General features: G+C 38.5%; 1 protein-coding gene across 2 annotated transcripts in view; it reads right to left on the reverse strand.

Moving 5' to 3' along the window:
* TRIM33 (tripartite motif containing 33) overlaps positions 1–24,967 on the reverse strand; it is a 121,598-nt gene that overhangs the window by 54,107 nt on the left and 42,524 nt on the right. For both annotated transcript variants that reach the window (XM_003733536.6, XM_002807020.6), the window contains exons 2-4: positions 21,942–22,060; positions 21,081–21,225; positions 20,789–20,921 (exon numbers count right to left, since the gene is read on the reverse strand). In XM_003733536.6, coding sequence (XP_003733584.1) covers positions 20,789–20,921; positions 21,081–21,225; positions 21,942–22,060 — 397 coding nt within the window. The remainder of the gene's footprint in view (positions 1–20,788; positions 20,922–21,080; positions 21,226–21,941; positions 22,061–24,967) is intronic.

Below are 24,967 nucleotides of genomic sequence, written 5' to 3' on the forward strand. Positions count from 1 at the left end.
AAATCATGCAGGAAAGAGACAATAAAAGAACAAAACACAAAAAAGAGAAATAAAAAATGTAAATGGCAGACTTAACCTAACCATATCACAAGTTATATTAAATATAACAAGATTATATATTCCAATTAAAAACAAAGAAAGAAGCCTGGCACAGTGGCTCATGCCTGTCATCCCAACACTTTGGGAAGCAGAGGTGGGAGGATCATACTTGAGCCCAGGAGTTCAAGACCAGCCCAGGCAAGATGGCAAGACCCCAAAAATTACAAAAATTAGCTGAGTGTAGTCACAGCTACTCAGGAGGCTGAGGCAGAAGGACTGCTTAAGCCCAAAGGTTGAGGCTGCAGCGAACTGTGATCATACCACCAAATTCCAGCTTGAGTGACAGAACAAGACCCTGTCTCGAGAGAGAATACACAAGGAAGAAAGCCTCGAATTATAAGACAGAACAAAAAGCCCTCAACTATTTATACAACTTAAAACTGGTTTTCTATGAAAACGCAAACATAATTGAAAATATATATTTAGGCAACTCCACTACTTGTTTTTTTTCTGTATCTCAGTATTTGTTATATAGATGAAACATATAAATTTATGTCTAACATTGTTCTACATCCTTGGGAGTCATAACTAAACAAAGTTTCCTTCCTAAGGTTTGCATCTGAATGGGAAGAATGCAAAAATAACTCTTTCATAGGTTATGTTTAGACAGTGATAATTGCTGTATAAGGAAAAAAAGCAGGATAAGGAAGGAGTAAACTATAATTTTATTTACTTTTTATTTTCTGATACTTTGGGTACAACTTGCAACTTTAAATGGAGTTATCAGAATAGGTCTCACTGACAAAGTTAGATTCAAACAGGGACTTGACAAGCATGAGGATGTTAGCTATGTAAACAAGTAGAGTAAGAAACTGGAGAGCAAATAGGCAGGCATCCTTGAGAAGAGCAAGAAAGCCAGTGTCGCTGTAGCAGAGATGGAGGAAAAGGCAGAGTAGTAGATAAAATGCATGTACAGGGTCTTATAAACCACTATGAAGACTGACAGAAGACTCACTGCAGGCTTTGAGCAGGGGAGTGAAATAGCCCAACTCAGGATTAGCTCTAGCAGTTGTATTAAGAATAAATGAAAGGTGGTAGTATTAGAAGTATAGAGACTACTGCAGTAATCTAGGCAAGAAATGATGATGGTAGACACCAGGCTAGAGACAACAGTGGTAGTAAGTAGTTGGATTTGGTGATATATTTTGAAGGTGGAGTCAAAAGGATTTCCTGATAAGTTTGGTTTTGTGTATGAGAAAAGAGTAGAGTCAAAGAGGGTGCGAAGATTTTTGGCCTACGCATCTGAAAAAAAAAATGCAACTGCCAAACTGAGAAGGGGAAAGGCTGCCAGTGAAAAAAGATTTGGAGGTGATCAGTAGTTGAGTTTTAGATGTGTTATGTCTGAAAAAGTAGACATTCAAGTGGGAGATGTCAGAGTCTGTATAGGACAGACAAATGTGAGAGTTCAGGAATGAACAATGAGACAGAAATATAAATTTGGAAATCAATAACATATAGATAGTATTCCAAGCCCTAAGATTACAGGTATAGATAATGGTGTAAGCCCTGGTACATCCAACCTAAAAGAACAAAGAAAATGAGCAAATGAGACTGAGAAGAAGTAATCAGTAATTAGTAGGAAGAAAATGAAAACAATGTGTTCTGGTAGCCAAGTACGTAAATGTGTTAAAAGAAACATTAAACATGTCAAATGTTGCTGATACAATAAGGTATTAAGACAACAACTGAGAAATCACCTCTAAATTTAGTAATGTAGTGGTTATTCATGACCTTGAAAAGAGCAAGCAATTTTGGTACAATGCTGACAGTCAAAAGTATGTATAGATAGAATGGGACAGGAGGAATTAGAGACCATGATTATAAGCAATTCTTTCAAGAAGTTTTTCAGGAACAGCTCTGATGGCAGGGAAAGAAAGTTAAAGAGAAAGATTTGTGTTTTGTTTTTAAAAATGGAAGAAAAGTAGCAGCATACTGAAATAAAGGAATAATTGTTAGAGGCTGAAAAACTGATAGTTTAGCAGACAGAAGGGCAAATTTCTGAAGCAATGTCACTGGCTATATGAGGGGAATGGATCTCAGTGTATAAGTAGAAAAATTAGCTTTCTAAAGGACCAAAGTTCAGCTAAGATAACTGAAATGCAGAAATATGGGTACAGGTACTTGTTGGGAAAGTAGACGTGGTAGAGGGAGTCTGTAGTTCTCTTTTGATAGCTTCAATTTTCTCAGTGAAGCTGTAAGCAAATGCCAGTATTTCAGAGTGAGGATGAAGTATCTGACATTTAAAAGAAGAAAAGGTGTGGATATACAATATGACTTCCAGACGACATTAAGGGTCTACTTGAGGGAAGTGGTCAGAAATTGAGAATGTGATCTATCGGTAACATTATGCTAGAATGTGTTTTTCTCCTGTGACATTCAGCTAGATAAACAAAATATGATAGAAAGGAAGTCCAGTTTAATCAGGGCTGTAGTTATGCCAAGTGAATTCAAAAAGTGGGATATGGGAGTCAAGGCTAAATGCAAGGGACTGATTAAACTGATTAGCCATGACATTAAATAAGGAAAGAGTTAAATGAGAACACAAAGGGATGAGGTAAAGTGAAAGGGTAGTAGGATCAATGGATTAAAGTAAAAATCACTGTGTGGTTGAATAATTGTAGAAGTTTCATACTAAGCAGAATGAGTTGGAATAATGAGAGATGTCGTCAGAGAGAGGAATGCTTAAAACTGAATAGAATTATTACAAATGACAAGGTCTAGTATATGACCCTGCATGTGAGTGGCTAGGGCAGCGTAAAGGACAAGAACACTGGAAAGGAGGTCAGAGAACACAAAGACTAGAGTGTCTAAAGGATCAAATCTATGTATATTAAAATTGCTAGAACTTAATAGTAACATTCTACAGTTTGCCACTGAGTTAGGAACAAAAACCTCTGAGAGAGGAAGAGGAATGACCCAAGGGTTTTTAGATGACAGCAGCAATGAGAAGCGATGGGTGATGGCATAAAATTAAAATCTGAAGATTTTAGGGAGGAAAGAGAAAGAACAGTCCAAAAAAAAAAACAGTAAAAAGATGACCTATCTCATTACCTCCAGGCTCAGTCATACATGAGATGTGAAAAAAAAAACACAAGTCACCAGTCATGACAGTTCCAAGAGACACAGTGTCCATTATGCCAAAGCAAGCACAGAAACGGGTCAAAAAGAGGCTGGGGATACACGGATTGTGATGACAATGCCAAGAATTCCAAAGCAGAAAGTGGCAGAATTGAGTACCCAGAGAGCCCATGGAATTAAAGTATGAAAGATAAGGGATACCTGGGAGTGTGGCACTTATGGCACTCTCTTGGGTAACGAACAAGGATAAAAGATGCAACAATATTAGTCTAGTAGTTAGAAGGCTGATAGTGACGGAGAGGTTGCAAACGGTGGTGGTAATGAAGGATGCAGTTTGGGTCTTCCTCTTATAAAACTTAATCAATTGAAAAGAAATTCTAGTTCCAGTGAGTCAACTCCATCTTCACCTCAAATGAGGACTGAAGAACAAGACAGTGTGGTCTTAAAGTGACTATTCATTTCAGGAGAAAGAAATATATTTCTCTAAAATAGATTCTCTCCAAATTTATTCCCTTGCCCCATGCTGCAATCACTAATATTTCTCATGAACTACCACACGTCAAACATGTAAACATTATTTTTCAAATGACCCAATATAACAAATTTAATAGAAATGGTTCCATTTTTCCCTGGAGACCTCCTTCACAGGATCCTCAGTCTAAACTATCTACTGCATGGCTGACATTTTAGGCATTCCCTTATCTTTTACTTTCTTGGTTTACTAACTTATTTGGTGGATCATATTCTGTAATGGCTTGCCAAAAAGAGGTATATAAAAGGCAAAGCTCCTCAATACCTGGATGATGAAACATGTCTACATTTTATTCTCACATTGATTTATACTTTAGCTATAGAGTTTTAGATCGAGGCTGGGCGTGGTGGCTCATGCCTGTAATCCCAGTACTTTGGGACGCTGAGGTGAGTGAATCGCCTGAGGTGAGGAGTTTGAGAGCAGCCTGGCCAACATGGTGAAACCCCGTCTCTACTAAAAAAATACAAAAATTAGCCAGGTGTGGTGGCAGGTGCCTGTAATCCCAGCTACTCAGGAGGCTGAGGCAGGAGAATCTCTCGTATCCGGAAGGCAAAGTTTCAGTGAGTCAAGACTGCACCATTGCACTCCAGCCTGGGCAACAAGAGCAAAACTCCATCTCAAACTAAAAAAAAAAAAAATTCTAGATCGAAAATCTTTGCCCTTCATCTCCCAACTTTCTTTTAACAATCCTATTTTGATTTTTTTTTTTTGGAGACAGAATCTCACTCTGTCGCCCAAGCTGGTGCACTGGTACGATCTCAGCTTATGGCAACCTACACCTCCCAGGTTGAAGTGATTCTCATGCCTCAGCCTCCCGAGTAGCTGGGACTACAAGCATGTGCCACCAAGCCAGTTAATTTTTTGTATTTTTAATAGAGATGAGGCTTCACCATGTTGCTCAGGCTGGTCTGGAACTCCTGAGCTCAAGTGATCCCACCACCTCAGCCTCTCAAAGTGCTAGAATTACAGGTGCGAGCCACCAAACCCAGCCCTAACGATCCTATTTTGATTCCTATTTCACTGGAATCATTGGAAACTTTGTTGATCTTAATTTTAATCCACAGCATACTATCATTTTATGATGCTATATACCTTGATATGGGTCTTTTTTAAAACCACTGTTCTGGACACTAAATGGGACATTTTATTCTGGTGACTACATTCTTACATGAATTTCTTGCAATAATTTTCTAATAAATTCCCAACATTCTGTTTTCTTTTTTCTGTAATTTATACTGGTTGTCTGCTCAAGAACTCATACTTCTTTTTCTTTTAAATTTTCTTGTGAGGGTGAAAAGGTCTCGAAATCCTAAAAGAGAGGTAGGAAGCATCATTACTGGCAATATGGAAGCAAGTCAGGGAGAACAAAGGTCCCCAGAGTTTAGTGGGCAGATTTACACTTAATCTCTCTGATTTCAGCCTGGTAATTCCTCCCCATGTGGACCTACTATCCCAAGTTCAGTGCCTCTCTGAGTTTATTTCTCCAGCGAATAGGTCCAACTTTTGTGACACCTGTCATCTCTAGGTGCTGAGTATTACAGGTCCCTGAGAAATACACTGATTGGCTTCCTTCGTATCTCCTTTGCATGGCCTTAGATCATTCAACCCATTAGGTCAAATATCAGATCCAACAAATCTTCCATTCATTACCCTGCTTTTAAAAAAAGGACTGAAATTCCCATTGGTGTCTCTCTTCTTTAATTTTTAGTATTTATAAGTCTATACATTTTTTATTCCTTTAATATGAATAGAATTTTTAGAGGGAGATGGAAAAACTCTGTGGTTTATCTAGAAACCTAGTAATGTTCTCAGGCACAAAATTTAATGCAGTTCTTTAGCTGCTTTCCTTTATCAAAACAACTTTCAAAGCCACAAAGTAAAGCAAACACTTCAATAAAATATTTTTTTAAAAAAGAGAAAAAATAGCACTAAAGTGTCCTTTGATATGATAAAAAACAAAAATAGAAAAAAATAAAACGTGGGCTGCAACTGTAATAACAGTCAATAATAACTAAACTGTTACTGAGTGCTTACTATGCTAAGCACTTTATAGGTACAATTCTTAGTACTTGTAATCCTCATAACTTTATAAAGCTGGTAGTATATTTTCACTTAAAAGATACGCACACAAAACACAGCTCGTCATGTTTTTCACTATGCAGTTTTTTAAAATTTAAATAAAAATTTAAAAAGCAGAGGAGAGAGGCAAGAAAAAACAAAATACAGTTGCAGACTATGTGGGTGATTATGGAATGAAGCCAAATTCAGAGGAAAATTCACATCTTTTTGATAAACTGAGGTTTCAACATAAGATTCTAAAAATACAGCAAAATCAAACTAAGCAAAAACTTAATAAAGATAAAAGAAAATTGTAAGAATCAGAACACTTTTTTTTGAGACAGAGTCTCACTCTGTCACCTAGGCTGGAGTGCAGTGGCACAATCTCAGCTCACTGCAACCTCCACCTCCTAGGTTCAAACAATTCTCCTGCCTCAGCTTCCCGAGTAGCTGGGACTACAGGCATATACTACCATGCCCAGCTGATTTTTGTATTTTTAGTAGAGATGGGGTTTCACCATATTGGCCATGCTGGCCTCAAACTGCTGACCTTGTGATCCACCTGTCTTGGCCTCCCAAAGTGCTGGGATTACAGGCATGAGCCACCGTACCCGGCCATATTCAGAACACTTAGAACAGAATAAATGAATTTAAAACTGGGTAATTAAAATGACAAATAAAGACCACAAACCTATGGCCAAGCTAATAAAGATCAGGAAATAAACTCAGTGATAAAACATCATAAATCATCAAAAGATATAACTATAGATCTTCATAAAACTTGAATGCTGTTTAATTCAAAGCTAATGATTGTAACCTCTACTAAATAATTTTCTAAGAAAATATAAATTATCACAATTGCAAAGTTGACTCAAGAAGAGATAGGAGCTGGGTGCAGTGGCTTATACCTATAATCTCAACACTTTGGGAGGCCAAAGCAGGAGGACTGCTTGAGGCCAGGAGTTCAAGACCAACCTCGGCAACATGGGAAGTCCCCATCTCTAAAAACAAAAAATAAAAAATAGCCAGGCATGGTAGCACATACCAGTAGTCCTAACAATTTGGAAGGCTGAGGCAGGAGGATCACTTGAGCCCAGGAGGTTCAAGGTTACAATGAGCTATGATCACGCCACTCGCTATACTCCAGCCTGGTTGACAAGAGCAAGACACCCTGTCTCCTAAAAACAAACAAAAAACCCAGAATAGATAGGAAACCTGACTCCATCAATAAGCATATAAGAAATTGAGATTCTTAAAGAACTAGCCCTAAAAGTCCTTAAGTCCAGAGAGAGGAACAGGTAGTGTTGGTGGGGAGGAAAAAGGATGGAGCAGAAAGTGTTACTTAAGATAGAAAGAAGTGGCTGGGCACAGTATCCTGGCACTTTGGGAGGCCAAGGTGGGCGGATCACTTAAGGCCAGGAATTCAAGATCAGCCTGGCTAACATGGCAAAATCCCACCTCTACTAAAAATACAAAAATTAGCTAGGCATGGTGATGTGCACCTGTAATCCCAGTTACTCAGGAAGCTGAGGCACAAAAATCACTTGAATCCGGGAGGCAGAGGTTGCAGTGAACTGAGATCATGCTACTGTATTCCACCCTGGGAAACAGAGAGAAACTCTTGTCTCAAAAAAAAAAAAGGATACACAGAGGGGAATTAGTTTTAAGGTTATATGGCTCCCCTAATAGATACAGGTCTACAAAAATTCCCTGTACAGAGTTGGAAGGTTAGGTAGAGGGTTCCTGCTACCAGAGTACAAGTAAAAGATAAAGAGATTATTCAGTAAAGATAACCTTGCCCAAAGAGAGGTCTAGCCTTTGCCTTCAGTTCCTGGCAGGTAATCTCTAAGCCCCCGAAATGTCCTGCCTGATAAAATTATCTTTGTTTGCCTGGGGACCTTGAGCCAAGCCAGATAGCCTGTGTCAACAATCTGATTCACAGTGGGAGCTCTGGGTCACTGTTTCAGATCAATCTCAGGAGGGGCTATCCTAGAGACTGAGGTCTGCCATGTGACCAGTGAACCATGTCTATGTGACAGAGACCCACTAAAAATTATGGACACCAAGGTTTAGATGAGATTCCATGGCTGGCAACATTCTATACACACTGTCATACATCACTGTCAGGTGTTAATGATGTCCATGGCTCCACTGGGAGAAGACAACTGGAACTCTCCTGGACTCTGCCCTGTGCATCTTTCCCTTGGGTGATGTTAATCTGTATCCTTTCACTGTAATAAACATAACCGTGAGTATAACAACTTGCAGTGAGTTCTATGGATTCTAGCTAATTATCGAACCTAAATATAGTTTTAGGGAATCTTGATTTTACTAATGGTATCAGAAGTGAAATCTCATTAATTACTCCTTAATTTTATAGTTAGCATCAGAAGTGGGATCACTTGAATGACCCCAACTTACTAAAACAGGTGGCTTGTGAAGAGGGAGGATGAGAAGGTGGAAACTGGTTAAGTCTCTAATTCTTAGGTGGGTACCCAGCCATGCACGATGTAACTGCACCTGCAGTTACTAGAGGTAAAAATTACCAATGAAATGTAGAAATGGTAGACTTGATTCCCAAGGAGCTGAACCACCAGATAAATAAGGAAATGCAAACTAATAAGAAAAAAAGTGGACCAGGCATGGTGGCTCATGCCTATATACCAAGCACTTTGGGAGGTCCTGGCGGAAGGACTGCTTAAGCCCAGGAGTTCAAAATCAGCCTAGGCAACATAGAAAGTCTTCATCTCAACAAAAAATAAAAAATTAGCCAGGTGCGATGTCACATGCTTGTAGTCCTAACTATTCAGGTGCCTGACGTTGGAGAACTGCTTGAGCCCAGGAGATTAAGCCTTCAGTGAGCCACTGTACTCTAGCCTGGGCAATATAGTGTAAGACCCCATCTAAAAAAAAAAAAAAAAGTTAATGAGACAATCTTTTTGTTAACTTTTATCTGTACTAGCTAAAATGAAAATATAAGATAATGTCAGGACAGATCATGACACTGGGCCAAACTCAGATTTCAGCCAGTCTGGGCTACAATCACTAGTCTCAGGGTCACTCCAAAAGGAAGGTTTATGCTGGGACATTAGACAGCATCTCTATGACCTCCAGTTACAAGGAGGTAGTCTAGGTATGGGAAAGACAAAACCAAGAAACTACTGAAACCAGGAATTATAGTACAAATTTTCTCATTTTATTGATCAACACTGTCTGCTTCTGGAAGAAAAACCTTTACTAAAACGGACTGTGACAGTGATTTAGAGGCACAGTATCTTTGGTTTTGAATGCTGTACAATGGAAGACTGTGTCTGGGTTGATGTGAGACCCACAGCTTACTACTGTACAAGCAGATATGTCTATACATGATCCAGACACACAAGCAGGTTATTCCCAAGGAGAGAGCTAGCCCAGTGGACTAGATATAAAAGTCACTGTCAAGTGTGTTTACCTTGAAAAGGGCAACCATCCTCCTCCCCCTATAAATGCCAAATCGAACTCCCCAGAATAAGCAGCTGATATGCTTCTTACACAAGCCACACTGGACTGGCATGATGATGGGATAGTCAGTAGATGACTATGAGTGAAATGACTATGATTCAGTATGCATCATGGTATATGGTAAATTCTATGATTCAGGGGGCCCCTTTTGCATGGGCACCCCCATGTAACTTTACTGCTGTAAAATGTAACAATAATCTGAGAAGCCTTATCAGACGTATTGTCTAAGCTTCCCTTTATGGGTCTTAAGAGATGCTAAGAAAATTAGAGTTAAGTCATAAGAAAACAGGGAAACAGTAGAGTAGAGGTAAAGGAATTATTCTTAGGAAGATGAACATGTATAGATGGTTATTTTAAAATGGGATAAACTGAACACTGATGGAGTTGAAACAAAAGTCAATGTGGCATTACTATGCGACTGGGTAGACCAATGAGAGCCCTGGCTAGTCCCCAACATTAAAGGGCCTTAAACTAATTATGCTGTATTTTACCCCAATTTGAAAAGATTTAAAAGCCAGGGGACTAAGATGACAATAAGAAACCTGACCTCAAATTGCCTGGGGCAATAGTCTGGCAGATTACTCAAGACGAAGACAGAGAGGCCAGGGAACCAGCAGCTGGGGAACTAAGGCAATATACACCTGTGAGTAAAAATGCCAGGGGTAGATAAGAGACATTACTAAAACTCCTTAACAGGGAGGCCCAAGGCACTATAATTCTAAATCTTGTTGAAGTCCTAACAGGTGTTAAGGTTAAACTGGGAGGAGGTGATGGCTGATGGGATTAAGATAAAAGTTTAGATTAAAACTGGAATGTCTCAGGTGCCTTTATGTGAAGTGGTTACGTCTTCATTACCTACATGTACTATTGGAATAGACAGTATGTTTGACTGAAAAGTCTACCTGTCTACTATTGTAAAAAGTTTACCTTAAGGCAAGTGTTTAGAAATGCTAATCAACAATGCTATAGGAACCACCAGAACTGCCTAAGTCCTCAGAAGTCAATTTCTGCTATGGCTATAAAATAGCCATAATATCTTAAGGGATGTGAGAGAAACATTCTAATAAGGAAGGCAGTGTCCAGAAGAGTTCCCTGTAAAGTAGAAATGGTTTGTGTAGGAACATACAACCAGAAGAATGCAGAGATGCCCTCATTATACTTATAAGCAGGTAGCTTCTTTTTCCCTAAGGCTGACTTGGAAACTACCTGAAGAGCTGCTGACCCTCTGATCAGACGAGTGCTACACTATAAATTGTTCTCTCTTAATCAGCAAAGAGTAGCTTGGTTTCTGGACAGTTCCAAGGTGAATGGACAGCATCTTGTTTGGAAGGCCATCACTCTGATTACAGAAAGTAAAACAATTAACTCAGTGGGCATCCGATTTTCTCCTATGTTTGGGTTGTCACTGAACTCTGCAGTTGATGTCAGAAGTAATGGTGACTTGCAGACTGTTTCGTAACTCTGAACAGATGATGAAGAGAAAGACACTGGTGGCCAGGCGCGGTGGCTCACGCCTGTAATCCCAGCACTTTGGGAGGCCGAGGCGGGTAGATCACGAGGTCAACAGATCAAGACCATCCTGGTCAACATGGTGAAACCCCGTCTCTACTAAATATACAAAAAATTAGCTGGGCATGGTGGCGTGTGCCTGTAGTCCCAGCTACTCAGGAGGCTGAGGGAGGAGAATTGCCTGAAGCCAGGAAGCAGAGGTTGCAGTGAGCCAAGATCATGCCATTGCACTCCAGCCTGGGTAACAAGAGCAAAACTCTGTCTCAAAAAAAAAAGACACTGGTAAAATTTGATAATGTATGTTAGACTTGCAACTGTCTCTGCAAAATTATAACTGAGAGAAATCCAACACAACTGACTCCACCTTGCTTCTAACCTCATAAACTGTCTTTGCTCATTCCCATACATGGGCCAACCCAACTATGGGAGGAATTTATTTTACAGTTTAAAGCAAAGATGATAATAGCCTCTTCCTGAAACAAATACCCTCCTTGTTCAGGGACTGAACCACCTTTGGTAAAGCTAATGGAAGGCTATAAGGTTAGAATCATGGTAGGGGCCTAAATTCTGCTAAGACTTAGGCATAAACAGAAACCAGTCAGTGTTCCCTGGCTTGTTTTTTATAATTTCTTATTGCTCAGGAGTCACTAGCAGGTGGTCACAAGATTTCAAACTTCCCCTACAGATAACATCACTATTGTGAAACCTAAGACTAGTATTTGAGATATTTTTCAAACTTTGCATTCTGGTGTACTAACTGATACCACCTAGGCTGGTGACCCATACCAAGAAACTAATTCAGCTGGTCCTGTGACCCCTATTCAGGAAGTGACTCAGCATAACTCACTGCACACAGTTTTGACACCTCTATAATTTCATCCCTGACCCAACCAATCAGCAGCACCCTAGCCCCTGGCACCAAACTATCCTTTTAAAACCCTCATCTCCAAATTCTGAAGGAGCTGGATTTGAAAAATATCTCTCATCCTCCTCACTCAGCCACTCTGCAATTATTAAATTCTTTCTCTGCTGCAACTTCTGCTGTCTCAGTGTATTGACTTTTTCTGGACAGGAGGAAAGGAGAATTTGGCTGGGTGATAACATACTGAAGACTTAAACTTTGACTATTGTTAACTATTTCTTTTAACGGGGGCTCAACTATACTTTACCAGAATAACCCTGGCAGCAATGCAGACAGGATGAATTTGACAGAGTAAACCTCAAAGTAGGGTGAACAGTTGTAAACACGTTGTAGTAATGAGAGGCTGGCTTTGAGTCCAATGACATAGCTTCTGTAACAGTCCATCCAGAGAAAATAAAATGAAAGCATGAACAAAAGAAGAAAAGTGTAATATTTTAGTATATAATTGTTTTGGTCTTTTCCCTATTCCTGGCATACAATTCCTAAAACTCCCAGAAACTCTGAAATGATAAATATCTACTTATATGTTAATGAAATGACCAGTTGCTGGGGGCTCCCAGACAAACTGAAACTGGGTACTGGTTGCCAGGGGAATCAACTAGCTAGAGAGGTGGAACTTTTAGCCCTACTCCCTAACCTAGGAAGAGGAGGGAAGGTCTGAAGGCTGAGATGATCACAAATGACCAATGATTTAATCAAGTATGCCTACATAATGAACCTCTGTAAAAACCATAAAAGGGCAAGGGTTGGAGAGCCTCCAGGTTACTGAGCACATGGAGGATAGGGCATCCACCAAAGAGGGTGTGAAAACTCAGTACCCCTTCCTACATACCTCACCCTATGTATCTCTTCATCCAGTTATTCATTTTTTTTTTTTTTTTAGTATACTTGAAGTTCTAGGGCACATGTGCAGATTGTTCAAGTTACATAGGTATACACATGCCACTGTGATTTGCTGCAGCCATCCCCCTGTCACCTACATTAGGTATTTCTCTAATATCATCCCTCCCCAATCCCCCTGTCCCCTGCTATCTCTCCACTAGTCTCCTCAACCACCAAAAGGCCCAAATGTGTGATGTTCCCCTCCCTGTGTCCATGTGTTCTCACTGTTCAACACCCACCTATGAGTGAGAACATGTGTCGTTTGGTTTTCTGTTCTTGTGTCAGTTTGCTGAGAATGATGGTTTCCAGATTCATCCATGTCTCTGCAAAGGACATGAACTCATCCTTTTTTATGGCTGCATAGTATTTCATAGTGTATATGTGCCACATTTTCTTTATCCAGTCTATCACTGATGGGTATGTGGGTTGGTTCCAGGTCTTTGCTATTGTAAACAGTGTCACAATGAACATACATGCACATGTGTCTTTATAATAAAACAATTTATAATCCCCTGGGTATATACCAGTAATTAGATTGTTGGGTCAAATGAAATTTCTATTTCTAGGTCCTTGAGGAATCGCCACGCTGTCTTCCACAATGGTTAAACAAATTTACACTCCCACCAACAGTGTAAAAGCATTCCTATTTCTCCACATCCTCTCCAGCATCTGTTGTCTGAAGATTTTATAATGATAGCCATACTAACTGGCGTGAGATGGTATCGCAATGTAATTTTAATTTGCATTTCTCTAATGACCTATGATGATGAGCATGTTTTCATGTTTGTTGACTGCATAAATGTCTTCTTTTGTAAAGTGTCTGTTCATATACTATGCCCACTTTTTGATGGGGTTTTTCTTGTAAATTTAAGTTCATCATAGATTCTGGATATCAGCCCTTTGTCTGATGGGTAGACTGCAAACATTTTTTCCCATTCTGTTGGTTGCCAATTCACTCTAATGACTGTTTCTTTTGCCGTGCAGAAGCTGTGGAGTTGTATTAAGTCCCACTTGTCTATTTTGGCTTTTGTTGCCAATGCTTTGGGTGTTTTGGTCATAAAGTCCTTGCCTACTCCTATGTCCTGAATGGTTTAGCCTAGATTTTCTTCTAGGGTTTTTATGGTGTTAGGTCTTATGTTTAAGTCTTTAATCCAACTGGAGTTAATTTTAGTGTAAGGTGACAGGAAGGGGTCCAGTTTCTGCTTTCTGTACATGGCTAGCCAGTTTTCCCAACACCATTTATTAAACAAGGAGTCCTTTCCCCATTGCTTGCTTTTGTCAGGTTTGTCAAAGATCAGATGGTTGTAGATATGTTGTGTTGCCTCCAAGGCCTCTGTTTTGTTTCATGGGTCTATATCTCTGTTTTGGTACCAGTACCACGCTGTTTTGATTACTGTAGTCTTTTAGTTTAGTTTGAAGTCCGGTAGTGTGATGGCTCCCACTGTGTTCTTTTTGCTTAGAATTGACTTGGCTTTGTGAGCTCTCTTTTGGTTCCATATGAAGTTTAAGTTGTTTTTTTCCAGTTCTGTGAAGAAGGTCAATGGTAGTTTGATGGGAATAGCATTGAATCTGTAAATTACTTTGGGCAGTATGGCCATTTTCACGATATTGATTCTTTTTAACCCTGAACATGGAATGTTTCTCCATCTGTTTGTGTCCTCTCTTATTTCATTGAGCAGTAGTTTGTAGTTCTCCTTGAAGAGGTCCCTTACGTTCCTTGTAAGTTGTATTCCTAGGTATTTATTCTCTTTGTAGCAATTGTGAATGGCAGTTTGTTCTTGATTTGGCTCTCTTTAAGTCTGTTATTGGTGTATAGGAATGTTTGTGATTTTTGCACACTGATTTTGTATCCTGAGACTTTGCTGAAGTTGCTTATCAGTTTCAGGAGATTGTCGGCTGAGACGATGGGGTCTTCTAGATAAACAATCATGTCATCTGCAAATAGAGACAATTTGACTTCCTCCTTTCCTAATTGAATACCCTTTATTTCTTTTTCTTGCCTGATTGCTCTGGCTAGAACTTCCAATACTCTATTGAATAGGAGTGGTTAGAGAGCATCTTTGTCTAGTGCCAGATTTCAAAGGGAATGCTTCCAGTTTTTGCCCATTCAGTATGATACTGGCTGTTGGTTTGTTGTAAATGGCTTTTATTATTTTGAGATACCTTCCATGAATACCTAGTTTATTGAGGATTTTTCCCTTTATCATTTTTTATTGCATCTATTCGATTCTTCTCCCTTTTCTATCAGTCTGGCTAGCGATCTATCTATTTTGTTGATCTTTTCAAAAAACTAGCTCCTGGATTACTTGATTTTTTTAAAGGGTTTTTTGTGTCTCTATCTCCTTCAGTTCTGCTCTGATCTTAGTTATTTCTCACCTTCTGCTAGCTTTTGAGTTTGTCTGATCTTGCTCCTGTGGTTCTTCTAATTGTTGACAATTGAGTGTCAATTTTAGATCTTTTCTTGTTTCTCATGTGGGCATTTAGTGCTATAAAGTTTCCTTTAGACACTGCTTTAAATGTGTCCCAGAGATTCTGGTATGTTGTGTCGTTCATTCACATTGGTTTTGAAGAACATCTTTATTTCTGCCTTCATTTCATTATTTATCCAGTAGTCATTCAGGAGCAGATTGTTCAGTTTTCATGTAGTTGTGCAGTTTTTAGTGAGTTTCTTAATCCTGAATTCTAATTTGATGGCACTGTGGTCTCAGAGACTGTTTGTTATGATTCCCATTCTTTTGCATTTGCTGAGGAGTGTTTTACTTCCAATATGTGGTCAATTTTAGAATAAATGAGATGTGGTACTTAGAAGAATGTATGTTCTGTGGATTTAGGGTGGAGAGTTCTGTAGATGTCTATAGGTCCACATGGTCCAGATCTGAGTTCAAGTCCTGAATATCCTTGTTAATGTTCTGTCTCAATGATCTAATATTGACAGTGGAGTGTTAAAGTCTCCCACTATTACTGTGTGGGAGTCTAAGTCTCTTTGTAGGTCATTAAGAACTTGCTTTATGTATCTGGGTGCTCCTGTACTGGGTGCATATCTATTTACAATAGTTAGCTCTTCTTGTTGCATTGATCCCTTTACCATTTCATAACACCCTTCTTTACCTCTTTTGATCTTTGTTGGTTTAAAGTATTTTTTATCAGAGACTAGGACTGCAACCCCTGCTTTGTTCTGCTCTCCATTTGCTTGGTAAATCTTCCTCCATCCCTGTATGTGTATCTTTGCACTTGAGGTGCCTCTCCTGAAAACGGCACAACAGTGGGTCTTGACTCTATCCAATTTGCCAGTCTGTGTCTTTTGATTGGGGCATTTAGCCCATTTACATTTAAGGTTTATATTGTTATATGTGAATGTGATCCTGCCATTTTGATACTAGCTGGTTGTTCTGCCTGTTAGTTGATGCAGTTTCTTCATTGTGGCAATGGTTTTTACCATTTGGTATGTTTTTGCAGTGGCTGGTACTGGTTGTTCCTTTACACGCTTAGTGCTTTCCTTCAGGAGCTCTTGTAAGGCAGGCATGGTGGTGACAAAACCTCTCAGCAACTGCTTGGCTGTAAGGATTTTATTTCTCCTTCACATAGAAAGCTTAGTTTGGCTGGATATGAAATTCTAGGTTGAAAGTTCTTTTATTTAAGAATGTTGAATATTGGCCCACACTCTCTTCTGATTTATAGGGTTTCTGCCACATCTGCTGTGAGTCTGATGGGTTTCCCTTTGTGGGTAACTCGACCTTTCTCTTTGGCTGCCCTTGGCATTTTTTCCTTTATTTGAACCCTGGTAAATCTGATGATTATGTGCCTTGGGGTTGCTCTTCTTGAGGAGTATCTTTGTGGTATTCTCTGTATTTCCTGGATTTGAATGTTGGCCTACTCTGCTAGGTTGGGGAAGTTCTCCTGGATAATATCCTGAAGAGTGTTTTCCAACTTGGTTTCATTCTCCCCGTCACATTTAGGTACACCAATAAAATGTAGATTAGGTCTTTTCACATAACCCCGTATTTCTTGGAGGCTCTGTTCACTTCTTTTCACTCTTTTTTCTCTAATCTTGCTGTCTCATTTTATTTCATTGAGTTGATCTTCAGTCTCTAATATCCTTTCTTCTGTTTGATTGATTAGCCTATTGAAACTTGTGTATGCTTCAAGAAGTTCTCATGCTGTGGTTTTCAGCTCCATCAAGTCGTTTATGTTCTTCTCAAAGCTGGTTATTCTAGTTAGCATTTTGTCTATCCTTTTTTCAAGGTTCTTAGTTTCTTTTCATAGGTTGAGAACACACTCCTTTAGCTCAGAGAAGTTTGTTATTACCCACTTCTGAAGGCTGCTTCTGTCAATTTGTCAAACTCATTCTCCATCTAGTTTTGTTCCCTTGCTGGTGAGGAGTTGTGATCCCTTGGAGGAGAAACTGCATTCTGGTTTTTGGTGACTTCAGCCTTTTTGCACTGGTTTCTTCCCATCTTCTTGGATTTATCTACCTTTGATCTGCTGACTTTTGGATGGGGTCTCTGAACGGGCATCCTTTCTGCTGATGTTGAAGCTATTTCTATTTTTTAGTTTTCCTTCTAACAGGTCCCTCTGCTGCAGCAGGATTACTGGAAGGCCACTCCTTACCCTATTTGCCTGGGAATCACCCATGGGGACTACAGAATTGCTGCTTCATTATTGTTGAGCTGGGCATGGTGAGGCACATCTGTAATCTCAGTTACTGGGGAAGCTTCAGCAAGAGGATCATCATTTGACCCCAAGACTTAAATCCAGCCTGGGCCACACAGCAAGACCTAATCTTTTTAAAAATTAAATAAAATATTGTCAAGAGGGACACAGTGGTACATATCCCTGGTCTCAACTATGTGAGACACTGAGGTGGGAGAATCACTTGAGCCCAAGAGCTTGAGTCAAGCCTAAGCAACAGAGACCCTATCTTTTCAAAAAATAAGAAAAACTCGGTAACACTCGCACGTCCGCGCGTGCTCTCTTTCTCTCTCTCCTTGCTTATATATAAAGAAAAATTACAGGAGAACATTGTTTTGGACTAAGCTCCAAACAGATCAGACTAAAAATCAAAAGAGAGAGAGCCAGAAGCAGGATAAAGTTCTCTTCCCATTTGCGGACATTGCTGAAGCAAGAGTGGCCAAAATGAATTTTAATGCCTTTGTGACTTCTGACTGAAGCAAGAACCACAAAAGGTGTTTCAAAGCATCTTCCCACTTTCATAGGAAGATCATGTCTTCCCTCTTTCCAAAGAGCTGAGACAGAAGTACTAGGTTCAATCCATGCCCATCCAAAAGGATGATAAAGTTCAGGTTGTGTGAGGACACTGGAAAGGTCAGCAAACTGACAGTTTAATCAAGGTTTACAGAAAGAAATATATCAACAACACTGAACAGGTACAGTGGGAAAAGCTAATGGCACAACTGTCCATGTAGGCATTCACCCCAGCACGGTGGTTATCACCAAGCTAAAACTGGACAAAGACCACAAGAAGATCTTTGAACAGGAAGTCAAATCTCACCAAGAAAGAAAGGAAAAGGCCAAATACACGGAAGAAACAATTGAGAAGATGCAGGAATAAAGTAATCTTATATACAACCTTTCACTGAAACTGCTAAAATGGAAAAAAAAAAAAGAATCAAAATGGAGTCTCTCATGCTGAGTTCACCAAACTAAAAATTAGTTATCAGACCATTCAAGAAATCAGGAGAGATAACACCCTAATTTCCCAAATAAGCCAGTTTCAATTGCCATGACAATGAGGTTTTCTGTCTTTAACTCTTTTTTTTTTTGGTAAACCTCTCGGGTGCTGATGTCTTTAATCCTTAAAACAAAAGGTAACCTGACATAACCTGAGGTTAAACAAGCACTTATTTCTCTATTCTGCCCTGCTCCAGCCTTACTAGGAAGGTAACTTTGAAATGACCAATCCACTTTTTATTCTTTGTTTTTGCTTTATTCAGTCTCTCTCTGTCTATAAAATCAACCTCCTCTGCTCAGTTCACTGAAATACTTGTTTTATTTTATGAAATGAAGTATTGCTCAAATCTAAAATCACAAATAAAACCAATTAAGATCTTTAAACTAAATTGTTGTAATTGCTGTAATTTGTAATAAATTGGCAGTATTAGTTAAATGATTCCTTGAGCTCTGTGACCCATTCCAGAAAATGATCAAACTCAAGGAAGGGGTGAGGAGAACCCCCCTCCATCCCACCCCCAATTTACAGTAAGTTAGTCAGAATACCAGAGGCCAGGGGTCAAGCTCAAAGGCTCACACCTGTAATCCCAGCACTTTGGGAGGCTGAGGAGAAAGGACAGCTCTAGGCCAGGAATTTGAGGCTGCAGTGAGCTATGATCATGTCACTGCATTCCAGCCTGGGAGACAGAGCAAGAATCTGTCTTTTAAAAAATAATTATTATTATTATACATATATACATACATATATATATATATATAGTTTGTTTGTTTTAATTACCAGAAGCTGGGACTTACAACTGGTATTTGAAGTGGAACAGTGGTCTGCAAGACAGAGCTCTTAATTTGTGGGACCTGACTCTAACTCCAGATAGACAGTGACAGAATTGAACTGAATTACTGGACACCAAGCTGGCATCAGAGAATCAGTCAGTATGAGGGGACATGGTCACAGAAGTGCTCTGTGTTGTGTGAATATAGGAAGAGAAAAAAACTGTTGTTTTTTATTATACAAGAGATAATAGGGACTCAGATATAAGTGGTAAAGGAAGATGGTGAAAGAAGGGAAGGATAATGGTTAAACTTTGAAGTGGTAATGCAGCTGAAGCTATTTTTTAATGAAGAAAAGTATGACATCTTTTTCTTTTTGCCTCTCACTGTCAACTTAAAATGCTATAAGAAATCTAACACTCAAAAAAAGATCTGACTTCAGCTATGAAAAAGGTAATCTAATGTCTTACTGAGACTGTTACAGGACAATCTAAAATTTCAGCCAAGTTACAGGTTAAGACATTTCTGAACAAAGAAAGAGTACAGAAATTTAATTGTAAAGCTGTGAGAGATGCCTTGAAAAAGAACAAAAAGCACTACCTTCATACAGTCAAATCTGAGACATTCTGCATTCTATATTCTCTATACCCTACGGAAGAAAACGAGTATATGCGTTAAGAAGAGATCTGGAGTCTGACTACCTGTGTTCAAATCCTAGTTCTACCACTTACTAAGAGACTTTGTACAGATTACTATAGGTTTTTGTGAGTAGGCTCTCTCACATTTAAAACAGTCATAATACCAATACCTAACCTCCATGGGTAGTTCGTTATGAATTAAATACATATTCAGCAGTCAGAAAAGTACCTGGCACAAAGTAAGGATGCAATAATTGTTGGCAATTAGGATTACTGTATCCCTACTTTAAGAAGACTCTAATAAACTTCAATGAATTCTATTGAATAAAAAACTCTAAGAAATCATACAGTTAAGAAATACATAAAAGTGTGCTTAAGTCAAGTTCTCTTAAACTTTTTTTGTAATAGATTAATAAGATCTCCCATTCATCCAAAAATACCGTTGTTTGAGAAACACCTGGAAAATTCTGGACTGGGGTAAGTGAGACCATCTTTTACATGTAATAAGTAAATGCCATGGAAGCTGAGGAACACTGTTACACAACCGACTAGAAATTTTAGTACAGTTCCCAAACAGTTCCTATGAGACACTCACAGTAAATGAATGCTACTGAATTCTGAGGGTACAAGGTTAAAATACAAAGGTATGTATTAAAGGGTCAGTAACTCTGCTGAGTTGTTCATAAGTCCCTAGTTTTTCTACAAATTTTACATGTAACATGAAATCAGTGTATTTATGCTTTGATATTAAAAGAGTATCAGCCATACCCATGGGAATACTGCTTTTGTAGACTGCAGCCAAACTACTACAGGACACTAAGAACAAGCTTATTTGAATCACAGGAATAGCAAACAAATGAACAATACAACTCCATTCTTGTAAACCCAAACTGACATGATACATTTTAACAAATATTCATAAGACAATTAGATATAAATATGGAAATAATTAAATACCAAAACATACACTGCTTTGAGAAATTAAAATATATAAAATTTAGATTTAAAAGATTAAGAGACAAACTTATAAAATCAATATTTGCTTTAAGAAGAAGAATGATTTTACAAGCACTTTTTATAGTATTTCTTGGTAAGCAATTATGATTTCTGTACCTATGTTCTTTGTGTTCCAATAGCTGACAGTCTCTACATGTCAGTCTATCACATGTTTCACAGAAAAGTTTCAACTGTTCTTGTTTGTGTACAGGGCAGAAAACAGGGCGTTGACCAGATGCTCCAACAGACTCTGCAGCAAAATAAAACAAATGTTTTTTAACTAAACATGAAATTTTTGTCTAGTTTTCTAAATTCCTATTGATGTTGACATCCAAAGCTTATAAAGAATAAGCAGAAAATGCTACAGGGGTAAAAAAAACTGTAATTATTACAACTGCGTCTATCTTACCTGAGACATCTTCTTTCTTCCTGATCAAGTGATCTTTAGTGAATTTTACTCTTTGATGTGCTTCGATACATGTCTTACACAGCCACTCTCCACATTCTACACAAAAGCCAACTGCACTTGCATTGTCTTCACAACTAGTACATACCTAAAAGAGGAAAGAAGTACTAATCTAAATTAAATATATAAAATGTAGGTCCAAAAAACAGAAAGAAAAAACTTGTTCTTAAATATACTGTCTTTCACTGTATACAGAATAAAATAATTTTATTATCCATTTATCTTCAACAAAATCCTTTTCCTTACTGATAATTCATGTAGGTAAAAATCTAAGGCTCAGAAGACAAAGTCTGTGCAGATTTGACTTTTTTTTTTTTTTTGAGGCAGGCTCTGACTCTGTCACCCAGGCTGGAACGGCAGTAGTTCAACCATGGCTCACTGCAGCCTCAACTTCCTGGACTCAAGCAATCCTCCCACCTCAGCCTCCCAAGTAGCTGGGATTAAAGGCGCACACCACCACGCCCGGCTAATTTTTTTATTTTTTGTAGAGATGGGGTCTTGCTATGTTGCCCAGGCTGGTCTCCAACTCCAGGGCTCAAGTAATCCTCACACCTCAGCCTCCCAAAGTGCTGTGATAACAGGTGTGAGCCACCATGCCTGGCCCAGATTTGACATATTAAGTAATGACTTTAGTCTCATTTAACTAAGATTGAGAATGTGTAAGAAAGTTATCTTTAACTTTGTATTTGAAACAGGAATCCATACCAGAACCACGCTAAATTACTTAACTATCCAAACATGCTTTTCTTATAATTTATACTTTGATATCAAGATAGGAATATAAAGAAAAATTGAGAAGCATACCTGTTCTGATTTTTCATCAGAACTGCTAGGAGCTTCAGATGTGTCTTTCACAAAGTAATTATCCACAAGGTCTATCTGTCTGCATTCTTGGCGGCATACTGGGCACCGTATTACACCAACTACAACATAAAATAACATTGTAAAATATTCTTCAGGAACAAACAAAGAAATTGTGCATGATGTCCATAGGAAAACATTCATTCATCACAGAGAAGACCAAAGAAATGAGCATCAAGAGCTCTCCTTTGGGGTAAAAGTGATACTGTATTTAGGGAAAGAAAACAAGCATTATGATGCCTCCCAAAAAGTTCTTCCTTATTACAATATGTGGTTAGCTGCATAACTGCCCCCAAAGAAATCCAGATCCTAATCTTTGGAAACTATGAATATTACTTTACATGGCAAAAGGGACTTTACAGATGTGATTAAGGCTCTTGAGAGGGTTTGTCCAGCAGGTCCTAAGGGTGATCAAGTGACCATATCAGAGGGAGGAAGACAAAGATAAGACTACAGAAGAATGGAAGGCAATTATAATAATAATGGGCACAGGGACTGGAGTGATGTGCTTTGAAGATGAAGGAAGAAGCCAGTGGCCAAAACCATAAAAAGCGTAGACACAAGGAAATGGATTCTCTCCCAGAGACACCAGAAGGAACCAGTTCCGCCAACACTTTTGACTTTAGCTCAGTGAAAGGGATTTCAAACTGCTAGCCTCCATAATGGTAAAACAGTAAGACACATGCTGTTTTTCCTTTTTGTTCCCTCCCCCAAAACTGAATGTCTTTTTTCCCTTCTTTTTGACACATGCTGTTTTTAGACACCAAGTTTGTTACTGATAATTTTGTTACAGCAGCAACACAAAATACAGTCTATCATCTTACAAATCCTGACTTTGTTATAGACACTTGAATTTATGCTAATATGAGAAGAAAGATCATCTGTGCCTTCACCTGCTAGTGTTCTAGAATCTATCAGAATGCACCAACTGTTGACGTAACACACAGAGGCTTAAGAACTAAAAATAGCACCAGAGTCAACAAAATAAATTGAACAACATGTGTCAGCCATGAAATTGAGGATACAGCATAAATGACACAATCCATGCCTTCATGAAGGGTTCTAGATTAGTACAGAATTTTTTATAATGTATACAACTACAGAAAGCACCAAAGACTGGGATATAAACTGAGTCCACACATAGTACACAAACTCTAGCACCATATATAGTCATTCTGATGGAAAATGAAAACAAATATAGCATGTCATTCTAAAAGAAGGGTGAGGTGGCTCATGCTTGTAACCCCAACACTTTGGGAGTGGGACAATCAGTTGAGCCCAGGAGTTTGAGGCCAGCCTGGGCAACACAGTGAGACTCCATCTCTAATTTTAAAATAAAATAAAGTTTTAAAATAACTAGTGTTATATATTCAAAATATTGTTCTTATCACAGGTTTTCTCTTTATTTTACCAAAAACATTATATAAAAATATCTTGGTCAAAGAAAACACACAAAAACAATTTTTCAAACCAAAGGAACAAAAAGTAAAGTAAAAAGAAAGGGGAAAAGGAAAAATATTTTCACATTTAGGAAAACATGAATTAAAAACCTCTTGAGAAAGTATGTAATATAAAACTACATATTATATAGTAGTTTTACATATAAAAAGAAAGTAAGTTTATAAGTTTTATAAGTTTTTAGTTATAAGTTTTATAATATAAAAAGAAGGTAAGTTTAAGTAACTGTAGGGGCAAAGATATGGGAGCAACTAACTTTTCTTAGAGAGAATCAGTTAAGTTTTCACCAAAAAGATAACACTTTTAATAGGGTCTTGAAGAATGAACATGAATATACCACTGTGCAAGAAAGGGTTTACCTGGCAGGGCTGAGTTGCTCAAATGCTACACATTCCTAAGAAAGGCCTGTCTTCAGAACTGGCCCTTTCAGGCTCCTCGGAGATGACCTCTGAGCATGTGAAAAATTCTGCCTGATAAGAGTATTTTGTATACCTGGGGCTTTAGACCACACTATGTTCAGTTTGACTTCTGGGTGCAGTGGAGTCCAGGTAGCTGATTATCAGTCCTGTGGGGGCTGCAAGGCAGAAAGACTGATCTCCAAAACCTAGACACCAAGGTTCAGGTGAGATTCCCTGCTTGGCAATACTCCCGGTGTATTGTCAAATATTGTTGCTGGGAACATCTGGAAGCATGGATCCACTTTCTCTTGGACTCTGCACCATGTACCTTTTCTCTTTGCTGATTTTAATCCGTATCTCTCAACTATAATGTCTTCAACTATAATAAAATGCAACCATAATATAACAAATTTTCTCAGTCCTATGGGTCCTTCTGGTTAATCACTGTTCCTGAGGCTACTCTTGGGGACCCCCCAACTCAACTAAGAAAGAAGGAAACTGATAATAGCAAATATGAAGTTTACCAATTAAAATAAAAAAGAATAGAAGACTACAAAAGATAGCAGAAAATATATTTAGCTTTCCTTCTATCTATATGTATATAATTACATCTATGTAAAACACTGAAAAAATTAATGAGAAATTTGCAACATCTAAATAAAGAAGTATTTTTGTTGAAGGACACCAAAGAAGGAGACATTCTGTGTTCTAAGCAAGAAAGACTCAATATTGTAAAAGTGTCTGTTCTGTGTAAATGAATGATTCCTTACCGTTCCATCAGATGTTACACTTTCTGAAGCTCAACAAGTTAATTCTCAGGTTCTTGTAAATTTCCACCTCAATCTAGCAGGCTGACATCACAGCTTATGGCGACAAAAATTCATGTCTTTCTTAGTCTAAATCCCCACTAAAATGATATTAAAGAATTTAGAGGATTAACACAACATCCAAAAAATGAGAGCGGAGGATAGAGCAAGGCACATACTTCAGTACGCAAGCAACTTTAGCAAATTTAGATGAAAAAGAATAACTCAACAGTGCAGAAGAAACCCAGTCCATAGTAACACAGGAAGGACAGGATACACCTGAGTAAGACTTACTTGCTGAAAAAAA

This window comes from Callithrix jacchus, chromosome 7 (genome assembly GCF_049354715.1).
Source record: "Callithrix jacchus isolate 240 chromosome 7, calJac240_pri, whole genome shotgun sequence".
NCBI lineage: Eukaryota > Metazoa > Chordata > Mammalia > Primates > Cebidae > Callithrix > Callithrix jacchus.